The sequence below is a fragment of the Haliotis rubra genome, unplaced genomic scaffold (assembly GCF_003918875.1).
Source record: "Haliotis rubra isolate DU_JTF1 unplaced genomic scaffold, ASM391887v1 Scf554, whole genome shotgun sequence".
NCBI classification, from domain to species: Eukaryota; Metazoa; Mollusca; class Gastropoda; order Lepetellida; family Haliotidae; genus Haliotis; species Haliotis rubra.
In genome coordinates this window covers 146,217-167,986 of record NW_025767251.1, presented here as the reverse complement: position 1 = coordinate 167,986, position 21,770 = coordinate 146,217, and the positions used below count along the sequence as shown (strand labels likewise).

The 21,770-nt window shown below is 44.5% G+C and overlaps 1 protein-coding gene across 2 annotated transcripts; it reads right to left on the bottom strand.

Annotated features, from left to right (window-relative positions):
• Nucleotides 1-69: 69 nt before the first annotated feature.
• LOC124253815 (2-amino-3-carboxymuconate-6-semialdehyde decarboxylase-like) lies at nt 70-21,271 on the bottom strand. Of its 2 annotated transcripts, XM_046687661.1 has the most exons (10): nt 21,184-21,265; nt 18,371-18,512; nt 15,827-15,876; nt 14,843-15,002; nt 13,877-13,953; nt 12,838-12,931; nt 5,824-5,919; nt 4,736-4,908; nt 1,696-1,794; nt 70-637 (listed from the first exon to the last, which is right to left on the bottom strand). In XM_046687661.1, exons 1-10 carry the CDS (start codon nt 21,238-21,240, stop codon nt 575-577), a joined length of 1,011 nt encoding a protein of 336 aa, XP_046543617.1. In that variant the 5' UTR covers nt 21,241-21,265; the 3' UTR covers nt 70-574. The 2 variants fall into 2 exon arrangements, with proteins under 2 accessions (XP_046543617.1, XP_046543618.1); XM_046687662.1 differs by lacking the exon at nt 15,827-15,876 and having other exon boundaries at nt 21,184-21,271.
• Nucleotides 21,272-21,770: the final 499 nt, after the last annotated feature.

Here is a 21,770-nt window from a genome sequence, read left to right as displayed (position 1 = left end):
TGACTCTGATGTGACCCCAACAGATACCGCTTGTATCTGTTTACATCCTCCTCCTTAAACACATTCCCATTATACGATAAATCGCAGCTTGATATAGGAGGTCTTTTACCTGTACCATATAATCACATGAAAATACCATGGCAACAAGGATTTCTTGGGTGATGAAAGGGACGCAACTCTGCACAGCTTATTGCGTCACCTCAAATGACTAGAGCTTTCTTGTTTCATTTTAAATCAGATTTACAAAACTTACATTCAAATTTGTGAATATAATTGCCCAATTGTGTGGCAGTGTTGAAGACTGATTGTATTATCATCCAGCACTGTCACTGTTGATAATGATCTTAGTTGAAGGTACAATTGATTTGTCAATTTCTGTCTTGATTCAACTGTTATCTTTAGGTCTATACCACAGTAAGCTATATCATATAGCAGCCTGTATATCACTGAATCCATACCAGACTAATACCAGCGTTTGGTATTAGATATCAGACAGTGTTTGGGCTTTCATATGTTGGATTATCATGAATTCTTGGGTAGACTAGAAGTACTATGATGCAGATCCTGTGATTCTTCACTGAAACTTGGACCTCTCCAGGCCAAGGAATTCCAATGCATTGCCAGCCAGCAAGTTATCCTGAAATGAATTCATCAGGTTAGTGGATTAGTGAATGAGTAAGAGGTGACTGAAATCCATTTTTAAGTGTGCTATAGAGCACCACACACATAATCTAGTTGTGACATTCTAAAACAATGTGTACCTTTTGATGATCCAATTAAACGTAAAACATCACAACAGTTGTCATTTCAATTTATTGTTTAATAATCAGTAAACATTATGTAAACTTGTAACCTTAAAAGTTGTATTTCCTGAAAACTATCATGACTACAAGAATAGTTCAGCTTCATTTGTCCTGAACCCATAAACTAACCCCAAACTATGGTATTGTCCAAAATGGGATTTCCTGTCATGCGCAATGGCATTTAAGATGTCAAGATGGCCACATCCATGATATGCTGTGAAACGGAGAGCCACTGATACACGGTTTGAAAGTGAGTGAGTGAGTGAGTGAGTGAGTGAGTGAGTGAGTGAGTGAGTGTGAGTGAGTGAGTGAGTGAGTGAGTGAGTGAGTGAGTGAGTGAGTGAGTGAGTGAGTGAGTGAGTGAGTATGGTTTTATGCCGCTTTTAGCAATATTCCATCAATATCATGGCGGGGAACACCAGAAATGGGCTTCACACATTGTACCCATGTGGGGATTCGAACCCGGGCTTTCGGCGTGACGAGCGTACGCTTTAACCACCAGGCTACCCCACCCCAAAGATTTGAGTTAGTCAAATTTATTGCATTTTTCTATAAGATGATTCATAGCACATGTATTACTTTGATAATTTCAGGTGTGCCACCTGGGCACATTGAAATATTTCATCTGTGCCATTTCAATATTTAGCATGCCATGACATGCATATTGAGCACAATTCCGATCCCGAAGTGTTGGTTAGTACATCTAGATTGGGGGTCAAGATGATTCTGGTGACGTCAGTTTGCAGAACAAATAAAACAACTAAAAAAAGAAATGTCTGATAGATTTGTCATATGCATATTGCACATATACATCGGGGCACACAGTTTATTAAAAACAGTTTTTGTAATTTAAAAAATGTCCTTCATTAAATACTTTTGTTATTTGGGGTACCTTTAGACTTGCATCAAATCCGTCCATGGACTCCACCAGCTTGCCTGGGTGGTGTTCTCCCAGGGGGAATGGGTAGTCACTCCCAAGCAACACTCTCTCCTGTCACAACAGACAGACAAACATGACAACTCCTTTCAGTTGGAAATCATCAACAGACATTTTTTCAGCAGGATATACCTATCTACAACACTAATCAAGCTCAGACAGGGCCGTTGTACAAGTACCAACCTATAACTACAACCCATGTACCCACCTTCTTCCATTGGGACCTCTAGGGCCCATAAACCATCTACAGCAACCTGGACCTCTTGGACCTATGTACCACCAATGTCAACCTGGACCTCTAGGGTCCATGTACCTACCTACGTCAACCTGGACCTCTAGGGCCCATGTACTACCTACATCAACTTTGACCTCTAGGGCCCATGTACCATCTACATCAACCTCGACCTCTAGGGCCCATGTACCCACCTTCTTCCATTGGGACCTCTAGGGCCTATGTACTACCTACATCAACTTTGACCTCTAGGGCCCATGTACCATCTACAGCAACCTGGACCTCTAGGGCCCATGTACCTACCTACATCAACCTGGACCTCTAGGGCCTATGTACTACCTACATCAACCTGGACCTCTAGGGCCTATGTACTACCTACATCAACCTGGACCTCTAGGGCCTATGTACTACCTACATCAACCAGGACCTCTAGGGCCCATGTACTACCCTGGACCTCTAGGAGCCATGTACTACCTACATCAACCTGGACCTCTAGGGCCCATGTACCATCTACATCAACTTCGACCTCTTGGACCCATGTACTACCTACGTCAACCTGGACCTCTAGGGCCCATGTACTACCTACGTCAACCTGGACATCTAGGGCCCATGTACTACCTTCATCAACCTGGATCTCTAAGACCCATGTACCACCTACGTCAACCTTGACCTCTAGGGCCCATGTACTACCTACGTCAATCTGGACCTCTAGGGCCCATGTACCCACCTACATCAACCTGGAACTCTAGGGCCTACATCCACCCACCCATATGCATACATGAACCATAAACGCCTTGACCCTTATATCATGTACCAACATATAACATCAACCAGGAGCTCCAGTACAAGTCTTATTTACATACCTTGCCCATAACATCAACCAGGATCTCTAGGGTCAGTCTAATGTACACATCTTGCCCATAACATCAACCAGGATCTCTAGGGTCAGTCTCATTTACACACCTTGCCCATAACATCAACCAGGATCTCTAGGGTCAGTCTCACTTACACACCTTGCCCATAACATCAACCAGGATCTCTAGGGTCAGTCTCATTTACATACCTTGCCCATAACATCAACCAGGATCTCTAGGGTCAGTCTCATTTACATACCTTGCCCATAACATCAACCAGGATCTCTAGGGTCAGTCTCATTTACACACCTTGCCCATAACATCAACCAGGATCTCTAGGGTCAGTCTCATTTACACACCTTGCCCATAACATCAACCAGGATCTCTAGGGTCAGTCTCACTTACACACCTTGCCCATAACATCAACCAGGATCTCTAGGGTCAGTCTCATTTACACACCTTGCCCATAACATCAACCAGGATCTCTAGGGTCAGTCTCATTTACATACCTTGCCCATAACATCAACCAGGATCTCTAGGGTCAGTCTCATTTACACACCTTGCCCATAACATCAACCAGGATCTCTAGGGTCAGTCTCATTTACATACCTTGCCCATAACATCAACCAGGAGCTCTAGGGTCAGTCTCATTTACATACCTTGCCCATAACATCAACCCGGAGGTCCAGTACCAGTCTCATTTACACACCTTGCCCATAACATCAACCAGGATCTCTAGAATCAGTCTCATTTACATACCTTGCCCATAACATCAACCAGGATCTCTAGGGTCAGTCTCACTTACACACCTTGCCCATAACATCAACCATGAGGTCCAGTACCAGTCTCATTTACATACCTTGCCCATAACATCAACCAGGAGCTCTAGGGTCAGTCTCATTTACACACCTTGCCCATAACATCAACCATGAGGTCCAGTACCAGTCTCATTTACACATCTTGCCCATAACATCAACCAGGATCTCTAGGGTCAGTCTCACTTACACACCTTGCCCATAACATCAACCAGGATCTCTAGGGTCAGTCTCACTTACACACCTTGCCCATAATATCAACCATGAGGTCCAGTACCAGTCTCATTTACACACCTTGCCCATAACATCAACCAGGATCTCTAGGGTCAGTCTCATTTACATACCTTGCCCATAACATCAACCAGGATCTCTAGGGTCAGTCTCACTTACACACCTTGCCCATAACATCAACCACGAGGTCCAGTACCAGTCTCATTTACACACCTTGCCCATAACATCAACCAGGATCTCTAGGGTCAGTCTCATTTACACACCTTGCCCATAACATCAACCATGAGGTCCAGTACCAGTCTCATTTACACACCTTGCCCATAACATCAACCAGGATCTCTAGGGTCAGTCTCACTTACACACCTTGCCCATAACATCAACCATGAGGTCCAGTACCAGTCTTATTTACACACCTTGCCCATAACATCAACCAGGATCTCGAGGGTCAGTCTCATTTACATACCTTGCCCATAACATCAACTAGGATCTCTAAGGTCAGTCTCACTTACACACCTTGCCAATAACATCAACCAGGATCTCTAGGGTCAGTCTCATTTACATACCTTGCCCATAACATCAACCAGGAGCTCTAGGGTCAGTCTCATTTACACACCTTGCCCATAACATCAACCAGGATCTCTAGGGTCAGTCTCACTTACACACCTTGCCCATAACATCAACCAGGATCTCTAGGGTCAGTCTCATTTACACACCTTGCCCATAACATCAACCAGGATCTCTAGGGTCAGTCTCATTTACACACCTTGCCCATAACATCAACCAGGATCTCTAGGGTCAGGCTCACTTACACACCTTGCCCATAACATCAACCAGGATCTCTAGGGTCAGTCTCACTTACACACCTTGCCCATAACATCAACCAGGAGCTCCAGGGCCCGTGCATCATGAACCAGGGTATCTGTGTAGAACTTCCCCAGATACTTGCGAGGGTTGACATTGTTTTCGGTGGCACACAGATCTGGTCGGACATTGAAACCATGCTCTATCCTGCCCACTGTATAGGGAAAGGCTCCACCTAAAATCATGTAAGAAAACTCACATCAGGTGATGGTAAATGGGGCATGTTCAAGATGTTTACTTACGGAGCTACTGGCAAACAAGGATAAGTTGAGCAGCTACCTGACAATTGATTCGTATTAGCATGTATGAGTGCCGTCCACTGGAGCTTGCCATTGTTAGCCAAGGGGCCCCGGGTTGTCCGCGATCAAGTGTAATGCGACTTGCTACACCGACCTGAGAGTCTTACAAGCAAGCCGTGTGCAGCTACGCGCGGAACCAATTTCATCGCCCACCAGCCTACATCTGCTCTACCTTAACAAACCAAATGGTTTGCTCATTGCCGTGCACCGCCTACTGTTCGTCAACGCGTTCTCTGCACCGGTCCAACTTATCCTTGTTTGCCAGTACACACATCCACGGGTACATGAAAGCCTGTGTCAATGGCTGTTTACCAGTCACGAACATTGCCTGTTTTACACTGCCAGCCTACTGAGGTGAGATACCGCATTTTAAAACTGGAAACCCAACTCACACACAGTCAACTAACTCCAAGACACAAGTCCTTATTTACTCCTACTGAAGCCTAGTGCCAGCAAGGTAATAAGAAGTACCCTCTTTTAATACTTCTGGTGTCAAACAGAAGGACATCAGAGATCATTTATCCACAGGAACACATATTTTTCTACTCATTGGAAACATGCAAATGTTTGGATGTTTCAATACCAACGACCTCACAACATCATCCAGCAAATTGTTTCCTGCAGGAACTATTTGGACCAGTTTGAGAAACCCATGAAGTGATCAGACATCCCTGACGGAGATGATGATTTCTTTCTTGGACGTCAACACCTAATCAACAATCAGGACTGACCTATGGGTGGGGCAACAGATTTGTTGCAGTCCATGATGTTTAGTGTCTTGCAATAATTACCTCCATGAGCAAAGCAGACTTTGAGCTTTGGAAACCGCTCCAGCACTCCACCAAACAGCATGGCACAGATGGCTGTCGTTGTCTCCGCTGGCATTCCTGAAGTTACAATTATTAAAATCTAAATATTTTAGATATTTAAATACTTACCTTACCATAGGTCTTATGCATATTACCTCAAGCTCCGCTTAAAAGAGATCAGACAGCCGTTGATTCGCCATTCTCTAGAATGGCTGGTTCAAATATCGACGAGTGTACAGGAATGGAAGTGACGTGATCTCCCCTCTCCAGGCAAGCGTGGTCTATCCAAAAATCAATTTTACTGACCAGGTCCGAAGAGCCCAGAGAGGGGAGGAGCATCCAGCGTTGGGAGGGAGCTAAAATATTTAGATTTTACTACATTTTTAACTTACCTTACCATAGGTCTTATGCATATGGATTCGACAGAAGGACGGCGGTGTCGGGCTCCAGAGGACCGTCCCATGAAGAAAAACAAGACCACATGCCAAGGGAGACAAAGGAAACTAACTGAATCGGCAGTCGCAGGAAATGCCTGGAACAAGAAATAGATAATGACCCAAGGAAACCCTAAGGAAAACAATACACCCAGGGCATAAGTTATCCTTAATACCAGAAGGTAAGGAGAAGTAGTTACCTAATGGGCGATAGGTCGGGTGAGCTGCTAGGCAACCACCAGTGGACCAAAGGATTGCAGACCTTCAACATCCTCGACGGCCAAATCCTGCAGGTAGTGGCTAGCGAAGAAAGTAGAGACTTCCAGAAGCATCCCTCCATGATGGCTGGAACGGTGCAGCTCCAAAGGAGAGCCATTACGGACGCCAGGGCCCTAATCTCATGCGGGTTATTGGCTGTAGGATGAGGCAGATCTAGTGCATCGTAGGCAGCCAGGATGGTCGTAACGTAGCCAGAGCACAATAGTATTCCTATTAACTTCACCTTTTGCCGCAGAGGAAAATGGGATGAACAGTCTCTTACATCTTAAGAGCCCTACATCAGGACAAAGCAGCTGTTCCTCAGCGTTGTGGGGTCCTAAAATGGAAGACAATGGAGGAATGGAGAACATTCTGTCTGGTTGTCCTGGCAGCTGGTTCTTAGCCACGAAATCCCAAAGCAGTCCCAAATGAACAAGCCCATGCCGTGACTGCTCAAAACGCACCCTGATGACATGCAAAGCGTGGATCTCGCTGACTCTAGCCGCCGTGGCCAAGGCCAAGAGAAACGTTGTCTTCCTGGAGAGGTTCTCGAATGAAGCAGTGTCCAAAGGCTTGTAAGGTGGACCTCTCAGATGCCGGAGAACGATGTTAAGGTCCCAAGCAGGAGGACGAAACTTTGCCTTCTGGTCCTCCAGCTTGAAGGCTTTGAGTACAGCGATGAGCTCCGGCACCTTGGAAATGTTTTTGTCTCACTTGACCGCCAAAACAGAGTTAAGAGCCAATAAATAAGTTCCCATAGTGTTGCCCTTGAGACGCCGGGACTTTCGAAGGAAAAGAAGGAACTCTGCTATAAACTGGGGAGAAGCTTTCAACGGGTCCTTGGACTTCTGTGCACAAAACTTCTCAAAGGAAGTCCACTTATCATCATAGAGTGATCTAGTGGAGACTCGATGAGCACGGGCAATAACCTTGGCTACACCCGTGGAGAAGCCCTTGGCCTTCAGTGCCTTTTGCAGATGATCCAGCAATACAGATGAAATCGAGTTGGATCGGGATGCAGCTGTCGACTGTGTGGCTGCCTGAGCAGGTGAGACAGCAGATCTGGGAACCAGGTTCTGGTTGGCCACCAAGGCGCGACCAAAAGCAGATGAATCGTCTCTGTCTGCTTGACCTTTGCTATCACTGCTGGCAGCAGAACTGGTGGTGGAAAGGCATAGTCGTCCACACCCTCCCACAACAAGGACATGGTGTCGACTGCCCATGCCGCCGGATCTGGAATCAGAGACACTTACAACGGAAGCTGTTTGTTGAACCGAGTCGCAAACAGGTCGATCAGAGGGCGGCCGTGACTGTGACATAGAAGGTTGAAAGCTTCTGGATGTAGCATCCACTCTGTTGGCGACGGCTTGCCTGGCCTTGAGAGAGCGTCTGCTATGACATTCTTGGACCCGGGGATGTGCCAGGCTCTGGCTGTGATGCCATTGTTGTCCAGGAGACAGGAAGGTCTGCTCCAACAACTGCTTGGACCTGGTCGTTCCCTGGTTGCGAATCAACCACACCAGCGTAGAATTGTCCGACGCTATCAGGAGCCTGAATTGTCGAACCGCTAGAATGACAGCTTGGAGCTCCAAGTTGTTGATATGCCAGCCTAGCTCGGCATCGGACCACAGCCCCGAGGTGGTCTGGTCAGTTAGGTGTGCACCCCAACCCTGAAGAAATGCGTCTACGAGAAGTTCGTGATCGTGAACAGACTGTCAAGCAGACTCCTACGCAGACGTTCGACTCTACAGTCCACCAGCGGAGGTAAACGTGGAGATGCAGAGGCAGAAGGAACCTCGACTGGAGGTCGTCCGCTGGGAGATAAGGCAAGAGGAAGCGCTGTAACGGCCGGTGCATTAGACGACCTCTGAGCGTCAAGTCCTGGGCTGAGGTGAGGAGACCTAAGAGGGACTGCCACTCCCTGAGCGTGAGCGGCTGGGACAGACTTCAGCTGGCGAAACTGACAATTTTCCTCCAGCGATCCTGTGGAATCCTGACAAGGTCGCAGTGAGTCAGGAACAAGCCTCCTATAAACGTCAGTTCCTGGGACGGCTCCAGGTGGGACTTGTCTGAGTTGATAATCTGAGGGTCGAGGTGGTTCATGAGACAGTCATCTATATAAGGGTCGAAATCGATGCCCCTGAGATTGAGAAACCGGGTGATCGGCAAGGTTATCCGAGTAATAAGCCACGGGGCAGTGGAAATTCCAAAAGGAAGCACTTTCCACCAGTAGTGGGACCCGTTGAAAATAAACCTCAGGTTCTTCCTGTGACGATGGTAAATGGGCACATGCAGGTAGGCATCCTGAAGGTCGAGGCTGGCCAGCCAGACCCTGGGCACAAGCTTGGCACGAAGCTGTTCCAGGGACACCATCCGGAAGTGAGGCGGCTCCGAAAGGTAAAGGTGGTTGAAAACTGCCATATTGTGAATCATGCGCATTTTTGCTGAGTCTTTCTTGGGAACCAGGAAGGTGGGTGAGTAGAACCCCGGGGACTGTTGTGGGTCTAGCACTTTCTCTATAGCTTCTTTGTCTAACAGAGTCTGAATGTTGTCTGCTAGCAGTGACTGTTGGCCTGGAGCATACACGCATGACTGGGGCGTAGTAGTCAGAGGCGGTGACACGGCGCTTGGCAGCTTGTAACCGGTCCTGAGAATGTTGGTCACAAACGGATCTTCTAGGACTGTCCAATTGGGCCAGAAGATCCCCAGTCTCCCGCCTACTGGATTAGGACGAACCGGCAAGGCTGGGGGCGGGAGGTCCCAGTCGTGTTGGTTCCATGCTTCAGCGACCTGAGTAGGGGCGCTTCCCCCAACCCCTGCCGGGCGTCGAAGCAGGCTCCCGGGGACGGTCCTGCTGATAGCGCTGAAAATCGTGGTCGGACCTGCCACGGCCACGTCCTCTGCCAAAGGTGCTATGGACAGAGTCTCTTCTTGGGACGTAATGGCGCTTCCCTCTAACCCTTGTAGACGACTTGCCACGAAAGGCCGAACTCAGAGCTTTGAAAGTAGACAGGGACACCTCCTTATTAGTAAGCTCCACGTGTTACTTATAAACCTCTGGAATCCTGTCATCAAAGAGGAAGCAGGACGCGAAAGGGGCTCTCAACAGCTTTCTTTTGAACTCCTCCTGCCCAGAGCAACGCTCAAGGAACCCCATCTGCTGAACAACAGTCGTCATGGCCAACGCCGTCCGAAGGTGTGCCAGTATATCATGTTAAACCTTACCCTGCTATTGGAACAGGGTGGTAAGGTGATCTGTCCTCGACGCATTATCTTCAGTTAAGTCCCAAGCTGCAGCCGAAGTTGCAGAGGCCAACGCCGAAACAGGCTTCAACATCCTCTTGACCTCTGCGTCAATAGCCAACATCTTAGAGTCCTGCACTCGGTAAGAAGACTGTGGAGAACCCGTTAAACGTTTGAGGGATTCATCATGAGCCGCGCCTCCATCAGCAAAATCCACGCCATGTATCTTGTAGTCCCCTTTGCGTGACTTAGGAGCCTTAATAGTAGTATTGAGAGACAGTTTAGCAAAGTCGGCATCCAAAGAGGCCACCACATCGGCCACCATTGGGTGAGGCGGGAGGAGTAAAGATCTTTATTATTATTATGCATGAAGGCCACCGGCCCATATACATATAACATATGTACAATCAAAATATATTGGCAACATGATGTAAAACAATTAAGAGTTTAACAAAGTCTCTAAATCGGGAGAAGTCCTAATAGCTCTCGGATCGTCAGAGCCTGAAGAGGGAGAAGGACAATCCGGCAGTCTGTTGGCAATCCAGTCAAATACAGCAGATAGGGGGAGGTAAGTACCCCCATCATCTTCCTCTTGTAACATCTCTTCATTATAATCGGGAGAAAAATAGCGCTCCTCAGCGTCCTCCCAGAACACTGTAGTAGCATTATACCGTTGGCCAGAAGCAGCAGGCGTTGGGCGCTCAGATGACAGTTGAGAAAAAGCACTAAAGGTAACTGTAGAGGAACGTGGTCATCGCGGCGAGCAGCAAAAAGGAGGCGACCTATAATGGGACCGACAGTAGCACCTCCCACAAGTCGGCGACCTTGAACGCCTCTCCCTATCATTGGGACGTCTGGGAGAGCGAGACCTGGAATCAGACCGGCGACGGCGAGTGAGACCGCTTAGAACCATGGGAGCGCTCGGCTTCCTGGCATCGGGAACGCTCTTCCACTAACTTCCAAGATAATCCTCTCGAGACAACGTAGACACAGGAGCCTTCTTGGGGATACGGTAGTATAACAACGGCGTTGGCGTTGGTGTTGGCGTTGGCGTTGGGGGGAGGCGTTTTTGATGCACCAATACAGCAACATCAGAACTAGGTGCCACGGCCGTCGGCGCTTGGCAACTCAGAAGTCGGCGTTGGGACAGCACTCGCCGCTGGAATGGCGCTGGCTTGTGCTTCAACTGCTGCAGGCAAAAGGAGCGTCTTTAAAAGCTTCAGTACCACCGGATGAGATAAGGCGTCTGGCTGAGATAAGTCCACAAAGGCGTCAGACGGGCGCTGGGCGTCAGGCGTCAGCCTTGTCAGCGCAGGTGTAGTCGTCTCTTCAGCTAAAGGAGAGGAGCGTCCGTCCGGCATCCGTGGAAGAAAAGATCTGGAGCCCAACGAAGAAGCAGGTGAAGACATCTTCCTCTTACGCTGCGACAATCGTTTCGTCTTGGCGGCAGTGGAAGCCTTGAAATCGGCGACGGATAAGGGCGTACAAAAATGACAGCGCTCAGCAAGAGAACAGCAAGAGCGCAGTCTGGACACCAAGGGAGGGGATCCTTGGCAGACTTCTGCACCTTGCAGATACATCAAAACTGCCAGATCATGCACATAAAGGCTGTAACACACGAAAAAAAGTAAAACGTATAAACTACATAAACACACAGAAAAAAAAAAAGACCTGCAGAGAAAATGGAAACACCCCTGCAGCAAGAATGGGCACGCCCAATCAATCGGCAGCAGAGTAAACAACCAAGATGGCTGCCCCCACTGAGCCGAAAAGAACATGAAAAACAAGCACAAATTAGGCAACAATATCAAGAAATACAAGACCAAGCATGAACATAAGGAGAAAAAGACATAGGAGAATGCAAAACACCAAACATGCCCAGTGGAGCGACACTCGCGACGTTGGAACACACCCCACACCGAAGTGAGAAACACAAGGCAGCCAGGTAAGTGAAGTTACTTTAATTATGTTCTTCACCCACACAGAGAAGAATATAAGATATAAAAAGCATACATACCGAAAACAAACAAGAACTTTAATATCTGAAAGAATCAGTAATTAAATCACATTTGTGACGTCAACGTCATTCCATTGTTTGCTCGCTCCATTACTTTTTGGGAATGGAGCGATGTGTACCAGTTTCAAATTAAAGCCTTCATTTTGTCATTTTGACATTTAATTTTTATAACAGAAATATCCCCAGTTCTGTATTTTGGGCAGGGTAATATCCTCGTAACTCTCCATTCCTTAAAAATAATGTGCCTCGGACCCTCCGGGGCCTCGGCTCCATTATTTTTAACAAAATGGAGAGTTACTCGGACATTACCCGCTACATAGCGAACTAGCGAAATCAAAAAACGTTTGACACTTGAAGTAAAAGTGATTTTTGGATAGACCGCGCTTGCGCGGGAGAGGGGAGATCACATCACTTCCATTCCTGTACACTCGTCAATACTTGAGGCAGCCATTCTAGAGAATGGCGAATCAACGACTGTCTGATCTCTTTTAAGCGGAGCTTGAGGTAATATGCATAAGACCTATGGTAAGGTAAGTTAAAAATTATGTTGTTATTGCTTGATTAATGGTGTTGTTACAATTCACACACTGGCTGGACCTGTGTCTTATACCTACGTCCAAACTGTGGCCTCACTGAGTAACCAAATAACCAGCTTACTGACCTACTTACAAACCAGCTTACAAGAAATGGTACCCAATACTGACCTACCTACAAGCCATGGTAACCAGTACTGACCTAGCTACGAGCCATGGTAACCAGTACTGACCTTCCTACAAGCCATGGTAACCAGTACTGACCTACCCACAAGCCATGGTAACCCAAACTGACCTACCTACAAGCCACGACAACCAGTACTGACCTACCCACAAACCATGGTAACCAGTACTGACCTACCCACAAGCCATGGTAACCAGTACTGACGTACCTACAAGCCATGGTAAACAGTACTGACCTACCCACAAGCCATGGTAACCAGTACTACCTACAAGCCACAACAACCAGTACTGACCTAACTACAAGCCATGGTAACCATTACTGACCTACCTACAAGCCACGGTAACCAGTACTTGCTCATCCGTCCACCCTGCTCCATGTCCCAGGGATGTACAAAGATAGAACAGTCATGTTCTTCAGCTGCCTGAAAACAAATGAGAACTTTCAGATAAATAATTCCGGTGCATAGAGAATATAGACTTCAATACTGTGATGCCGTTGTTTATATGTTTCAAGTTCAGCCACTTGTAGATAGCTTAAAGACCCTAGCTCCAAGGAAAGGGGCAAACAGGAAACAGGACTGAACTGATGTTGTGAAGGAAAGGGAGTGCGGGCTGCAATGTCAAATAGAGGGTAATTGGATCCTGATATATTTCAGACTTTTCACTTCATGTGATTTTTTTCTTTGCATTCTCAATCCAAAGTTTATAAAATGTGCTATTTAGCTTGGTGGAATGGACATCTTAATTAAACATTAATCTTGGTCACAATTTGTCAGACAAACTTTGGCTATTTATTCGTTTACTTCTTTGCACATTCTGCAAACCAGGCAAGTTCAATTATCTTGTAATGATGTGACACAGTCCATTGTATCATTACATAACACTGATGTTATAGCACTGCTTAGTGGTGCCATAGCATTACTGAGTGATGCCATACCATTCAACAGTGATGTCATAGCATTACTGAGTGGTGTCAATCATACCATTCAACAGTGATATCATAGCATTACTGAGTGGTTTCATACCATTCAACAGTCATGTAATAGCATTACTGAGTGATGTCATACCATTCAACAGTGATGTCATACCATACTGAATGGTTTCATACCATTTAAGAGTGATGTCAAAGCATTACTGAGTGGTGTCATACCATTCAACAGTGATATACCATTACTGAGTGGTGTCATACCATTCAACAGTGATGTCATAGCATTACTGAGTGGTGTCATACCATTCAACAGTGATGTCATGTCTGAAAGTTCACATAAAAGAAGAGCTTCATTGAAATAATAACTCTGTATGTTTTAGATTTAGGTGTTTTTCCACATTCTGCTACTAATGCTGACAGAATCAAATACTCAACTCACAGCAAATACTGGCTGCAACTCGGGAGCATCTAGGTTCCAGTCATTGACATGGGATCCAATCTGAACACCACGAAAACCTTCAGCAAACAGAGGGATACTGGTTAACTGACTGATTGACTGAGTTTGGTTTTACGCTGCTTTTAGCAATATTCCAGCAACATCACGGTGGGGAACACCAGAAATGGGCTTCACACATTGTACCCATGTGGGGATTCGAACCCGGGTCTTTGGCGGGACGAGCCAAAGCTTTAACCACTAGGCTACCCCACCGCCCCAATACTGGTTAACACACATTATGAGTACTATGTAGTATACTTGGGACCAAAATGCTTTTTGTTGACTGTTTTATATAGTTTTCCAGATTGTTGGCCCATTTAGGTGAGTACGTCACAAAAATTAAAAAATGTAGAATTTGAATTTGAAATGTCATTCGATTCCCTGCAATGTTAAGTTGGTAGAAAATAAAAAGTGGAGGTGGGGTGAAGAATGTTTGTTATTTTGATAACAAAAAGTAAATGAATTCAATTTTTTAACATTTTCGTCATATTTGGTCATGGGAACAAGAACCACTGCTTTTCATTCTTTACTTTGAGACATTTTTATGATGTGAATTATGCACCTGCCTCCTTAAATAATATTATAATTCTCTCTTCAAATAAAAGGACTTCCAAAACCAATTCAGTCATGACAGATATGATGATATTCATAATGGAGGCTCTTCAAACAAGAGTTAGTGACAAGAGCAATATGGACATGTGTCAACCCAGTCCGCGAGCCTGACCACCCGATCCCGTTAGTCGCCTCTTACGACAAGCATAGTCACCTTTTGTTGCAAGCATGGGTTGCTGAAGACCAATTCTACCCCGGATCTTCACGTGTCCTTCAAACAAGAGGCCTGGGTTTGATTCTCTACATGGGTGAACCAATGTTTGGTGCCCTCACTGGCATAATGCCTCCCTCACTCACCTAACTCTTTCCTACAACGGATCAGTTCCTGTACTGCCAACTCAGGCGCCTGCATGGGCACTGTTGCCAGCCCTGTAAACCTCTTCGGATACTTCTTGACGATGTCAGCTATTCCGTCATTGAGGATCTTACACAGGTCAAGAGTGTCTTCTGGCTTTGCCTGTTTGGAATATCACTTCTGAAGTTTCTAACATCAGAACAAGAAGCATGTTTGATGACATTTAACAGATTAAATAGAGAATGTCAACCAGATGTTTTTTGACATAAAATACATGCATATGAGCCAATAAAACTTCAAAACTCTGGAGCTTAACGAGGAGTTCTAAATTTTACAGTTCATTTTTCATTAATTTTGATATCAAAAGACTCAGGGTGAGATTCCATTTAATCATCCAAAATCATTCATCCAACTAGTTTTGTTTGTAAATAGTTAAAATCAGTATATTGAGTGTATGAAGTACAGATGACAAACTTCAGTGATGTTAACAGAGAAAAATAGAGATGCACTGTTATCTAATATCATGGTAACCCATGACATCACAATGGCCTGAAGCGATACATGATACCTCCAGTGGAAGTCTGTTGTGAGTGATGAAAGTAAGTGTTACATTTGAAAATTAAACCTGAATTTTGATAAGTTGACACTTTTTCACATGACATTCTATAAAGCATGATACTGCCCTGAAACAAACCCTGCCATGCAGCAATCGAAAGTAGTATTGCCCTGCATACTTATGCCAACACCCTCCCCCAACCCCACCCCACAATTATTTTCTTAAACGAAAGCTCAATACTGATATCACAGATACCAGTGATATGCTAGGAAAAAAACATGGGCTGGGATGATACAATATGTATTGTGATACATTATATACCATGATCATTTATTATATGTCTATATACTGCCACTGGTTGCCAGGGAACAGTTTGAACCAAGAATCCCCTCAGATCTTGAACATGCTAATATATTGAAGATGGTTTTACCCAGTAGCTGAACATGACGGGCACAGTGGACAGAGCTTGAACATCAACTCCTGAAAACAATTACCACATTTCTAAAATAAACTCCAGGTTTGTCCTACAATAATTATTGGATTGCTCACAAAATTTAAAACTTGTTTCCAGATCTTTTCCCAAGTGGCGATATCGAAGACAAAAGGCTTTTTTAAATGGGATCCTTGGTTGATTTTTATAAACTAGCTATTTTGAATGTGATATTAGACAAACTGATGATTATATTTTATTGACATAAGATATATAAATATATTCAATGGTTCCATTATTTGATTCTTACACTGACATTTTTTGTTTGTCATTTTGTGATAAAGATGTAATAATCACAGAACTATCAACAAGAAAGTGACCATGGTTTGATTTGTTCTGCTATTGAGTATATTTTCAGCATGGCGTTTTTGAGATATGTCAGATTTAATGTGTCATCAAAACCCAGCATAGGTCACTCTCCTTGTGAATGAGAATGGCACTGTATAACAAGTGTGAGTGAGTTTAGTTTTACGCGGCACTCGGCAATATTTCAGCTATATGGCGTCTGTATAACAAGAGCAACTGTGATGACTTAATGGTATAACAGTGAGTGAGTGAGTCAGTTTAGTTTTACGAAGCACTCAGCAATATTTCAGCAATATGGCGGCTGTGTAACAAGAGCAACTGTGATAACTTAATGGTATAACAGTGAGTGAGTTTAGTTTTACGCCGCACTCAGCAATATTTATTTCAGCAATATGTCGGCTGTGTAACAAGAGCAACTGTGATAACTTAATGGTATAACAGTGAGTGAGTGAGTTTAGTTTTACGCGGCACTCAGCAATATTTCAGCAATATGGCGGCTGTGTAACAAGAGTAACTGTGATGACTTAATGGTATAACAGTGAGTGAGTGAGTGAGTTTAGTTTTACGCAGCACTCAGCAATATTTCAGCAATATGGCGGCTGTGTAACAAGAGCAACTGTGATAACTTAATGGTATAACAGGGAGTGAGTGAGTTTAGTTTTACGCAGCACTCAGCAATATTTCAGCAATATGGCGGCTGTGTAACAAGAGCAACTGTGATAACTTAATGGTGTTACAGTGAGTGAGTGAGTTTAGTTTTACGCAGCACTCAGCAATATTTCAGCAATATGGCGGCTGTGTAACAAGAGCAACTGTGATAACTTAATGGTATAACAGTGAGTGAGTGAGTGAGTTTAGTTTTACGCCGCACTCAGCAATATTTCAGCAATATGGCGGCTGTGTAACAAGAGCAACTGTGATGACTTAATGGTATAACAGTGAGTGAGTGAGTCAGTTTAGTTTTACGCAGCACTCAGCAATATTTCAGCAATATGGCGGCTGTGTAACAAGAGTAACTGTGATGACTTAATAGTATAACAGTGAGTGAGTGAGTCAGTTTAGTTTAGCAGCACTCAGCAATATTTCAGCAATATGGCGGCTGCACAAGAGCAACTCAATGGTGTAACAGTGAGTGAGTGAGTTTAGTTTTACGCAGCACTCAGCAATATTTCAGCAATATGGCGGCTGTATAACAAGAGTAACTGTGATGACTTAATGGTATAACAGTGAGTGAGTGAGTCAGTTTAGTTTTACGCAGCACTCAGCAATATTTCAGCAATATGGCGGCTGTGTAACAAGAGTAACTGTGATAACTTAATGGTATAACAGTGAGTGAGTGAGTCAGTTTAGTTTTACGCCGCACTCAGCAATATTTCAGCTATATGGCGGCTGTATAACAAGAGTAATTGTGATGACTTAATGGTATAACAGTGGGTGAGTGAGTTTAGTTTTACGCCGCACTCAGCAATATTTCAGCTATATTGTGGCTGTATAACAAGAGCAACTGTGATGACTTAATGGTATAACAGTGAGTGAGTGAGTTTAGTTTTACGCAGCACTCAGCAATATTCCAGCTATATGGCGGCTGTATAACAAGAGCAACTGTGATGACTTAATGGTATAACAGTGAGTGAGTGAGTTTAGTTTTACGCCGCACTCAGCAAAATTCCAGCTATATGGCAGCTGTATAACAAGAGCAACTGTGATGACTTAATGGTATAACAGTGAGTGAGTGAGTCAGTTTAGTTTTACACCGCACTCAGCAATATTTCAGCAATATGGCGGCTGTGTAACAAGAGCAACTGTGATAACTTAATGGTATAACAGTGAGTGAGTGAGTCAGTTTAGTTTTACGCCGCACTCAGCAATATTTCAGCAATATGGCGGCTGTGTAACAAGAGCAACTGTGATAACTTAATGGTATAACAATGCATTTGAATGAAAATATACTGAGGGAAAGAAAAACAGGACCACATGAAAGAATGGCATTCCTTCATCCACTTCTTCCTTTTTTTATTTTGCACTTGGGATATAAAAATCTGAGAACATTTATAAATCAACACTGCCATGATGTGGTATTAACAAATTTGTTTCCTTCAGCATACTAAAATTCCTCCTAAATGCAGGAGAGTGTTTATTACATGCAAGATATCAACAAGGTTGTCATGGTGACCTGACCTGTAGCATCCATCTCCTTGATGCGAGATTCCGGAGACCAGCAGTTGTCATCAATCACACGGAACAGCTTCCCATCCTTCATCATCCTGGCCTTCCCTGCACAGTGATGCTCCAGTTGGATAAACCCTCCGTAGCCATAGCGCTGGAACATGTACTTCATATTGGAGTTTTTTGGTGGCAAATTAATAAACATGAGTGTAAAATTCAAAATTGAATTATATACATTTCAAGGTATGAACAGTTTGAGTTCGCACTTGTAAACACAGCCACATTTCCCCAGTTCTAAAGCAGCTCCACTGGTTACCTGTGAGAGCCAGGATTAAATTCAAGACGCTGTGCCTCACATACAAGTCCCTTCATGGCCAGACCCCACCATACATTGCAACCCCTACAGTCCAGCTCGCGTACTTTGCTAACAGCAGCAAAACCTTCCCTCAGTGTCTTACTACAAACTTAAAACCTTTGGCTACAGAACCTTCTCCTCCATTGCCCCTGTCTTGTGGAAATCTCTCCTCCTTGAGTGAGTGAGTTAAGTTTTACGCCGCACTCAGCAATATTCCAGCTATATGGCGGCAGTCTGTAAATAATCGAGTCTGGACCAGACAATCCAGTGATCAACAGCATGAGCATCGATCTGCTCAATCGGGAACCGATGAAATGTGCCAACCAAGTCAGCGAGCCTGACCACCCGATCCCGTTAGTCGCCTCTTACGACAAGCATAGTCGCCTTTTGTGGCAAGCATGGGTTGCTGAAGACCCGGATCTTCAGGGGTCTCTCCTCCTGACCTGAGACTCTGAATCTGTGGACTCTTTTAAATCAAATCTAAAAACCTCACTCTTTGTTCAATATCACCATCCACAGGCTTTCTAAACGTTTATGTATTATGCATCTATTCCATTGTAGCTTTTTCCTAATTCTGTCTATATATGTATTTTAATGTATTTTAAGCATGCTTACGACCATGGAAAATTGGCGCATTACAAATATGCACTATTATTATTATTATTAAATTGTCAGCTAAATAATTCCAATTGTGTTTAATTATGAGAGTGCCTCCCCTCAAACATGTACCAGCCTACCATTGTATAGTTTCCCTGGAAGCTCTCCACACTGATTGCCTCATTGTGTGATTGTAGTGAGTGAAGATGGTTTTTAGTTGCTTTTAGCAATATTCCAGCAATATCACGACAGGGGACACCAGAAATGGGCTTCACTCATTGTACCCATGTGGGGAATCAAACCTGAGCTTTCAGCTACTGCTTAGCAACAAAACAACCCTTATGTGATTGTATTCCTAATGCATATTGACGGAGGAAGAAAGCCTACATGACAGAACTGTCTCAAAAGCATGCATAGTCATCTATGGCATTGATAGTTCACTGCTTTGGAAAGAACAATGGAAATATGTTACTCTCTCTCTCTCTCTCTCTCTCTCTCTCTCTCTCTCTCTCTCTCTCTCTCTCTCTCTCTCTCTCTCTCTCTCTCTCTCTCTCTCTCTCTCTCTCTCTCTCTCTCTCTCTCTCTCTCTCTCTCTCTCTCTCTCTCTCTCTCTCTCTCTCTCCACACACATATAACAATTATAAAAAATGAAGTTGTTTGATTTAACATGCCTAAAAAGTACTGAGATATTTGATATTGGGTTTGAATCCCAGATTGGGCTCATCCCCCAGAATATCACAATCTGTACAATCCTAAATAAAACACACCTTACAGCCATAATTAGAGCACTATTCATGGATTGGTTAATTAGCATATGAAGATTGGAGTGAGTGAGTTTAGTTTAGCTCTCAGCAATATTCCAGCTATATGGTGGCGGTCTGTAAATAATAGAGTCTGGACCAGACAATCCAGTGATCAACAGCATGAGCATCGATCTACACAATTGGTACACTGTGACATTGTCAAACAAGTCAGCAAGCCTGACCATCGATCCCGTCAGTCGCCTTTTATGATAAAGCATGGGTTGCTGAAGATCAATTCTAACCCGGAGCTTCACAGGTCTATCAAAATTGGAAGGAGGGCATCAAACGCTACACAAACTGGAGATGGGGGAATTAAGAGGGGTTGGGTTAGCATTGTGTGACAAAGGCCATAAACCAAACCCTCTCTCCTGCCTATCATAAAAACGAGTGTGTGAGTGCATATGGTTTTACCCCAAATTTAACATATCAACATCAGAAATGGGCTTCACACATTGTACCCATGTGGGGAATTGAACCCCGTTCTTCGGCACGTCTAGCCAACGCATTAACCCCTAGGCTATCCCACCTATTATAAAAAGCAGTCCATGTTTACATTTGGTCTGTAAATCCCCAGTCAATATAACTAATATTATACCATGCGAGTTTTACAGAACATAACGCAATGATCTAAGCAACAGATAAGCAGAGCTGCCCGACCTAGATGTAAGACACCTGTTGACAAATGTAGCCTCGTTCGGTCGCAGAGTGGCAATCCCGGCTGTCAGCAGAAACCGGTGGTAAGTGGGACTGCAAGCGACGGGGAAACGAATAACAAATTCTGGCCACAATGGCTAATTGTAACGCCCAAAACAAGCACTAATTAAGCCTTACATGGTCAATCAATGGCGATGTATCGTCACTGTATAAAACTGCCTTTTAATAAAGTTTTATATCGTGCTCATGGTAATACCCCGTCATTGACTGTGCGAGACTTCATGCTAGTTTTCAGCACTACAGTACAAATCCCAGTGATTCTGAATCTGATTACAATAAAAATGTAAACACTGTCATAATCCACGGCAATGTCCAGACACATCGTCAAACCATATTGCATCAAGTGTTAAACATACCTCTTTCAAATCTGGCCAATTTTCTGGCAAAATGTGAGTGTGAATGTCGACTTTCATATCGCTTGTTCTCCCTCGTCGTCTGTTGAGCCATATGTCATCGCAGGTCGCGACTGGCAGTAACCAATCAAAATCCTTGTTAGTGGAGGTGTGGCGGTATGTGTGTCACCGTGACCCCTTTCTCCACACAACCAAATTCTCCCTACTAAGTACTGTGTAATAATGTGTGCTGTGATAAAAAGGCCTTTGACGTAAATATATAAGTGTATAATGCCGTCGGTTCCAAATGAATTCCCGTGCTTCAAATACTCAATAACACCCGGAAATTGGCCAACACATGATGTTTATCTCTTAATTACTCATCAAAAACATGCGTGTTGGTGTTTGGTGAAAACCAAACGTGGCCGAGCAGATGTTCAGGGAGATGTCATATTCAAGCTGCTAGTCATCGGCGTGACAAGCGTAACTCTTTTACCTCTAGGCTATCCCACCGCCCCCGTGGTGATGAGTGAGTGAGTGAGTGAGTTTAGTTTTACGCTGCACTCAGCAATATGCCAGCCATATGGCGGTGGTCTGTAAAGAATCGAGTC

Excerpts from the sequence above, each read along its gene's own strand:
- LOC124253815 (XM_046687661.1), bottom strand. The coding sequence starts at position 21,240 with ATGAAAGTCGACATTCACACTCACATTTTGCCAGAAAATTGGCCAGAT. Across the intron at positions 5,920-12,837 it reads CTGGTTACCGTGGCTTGTAG|GAATGCCAGCGGAGACAACG; the intron begins GTAGGTCAGTAA and ends TTGTAACTTCAG. Across the intron at positions 4,909-5,823 it reads AGTCTGCTTTGCTCATGGAG|GTGGAGCCTTTCCCTATACA; the intron begins GTAATTATTGCA and ends ACATGATTTTAG.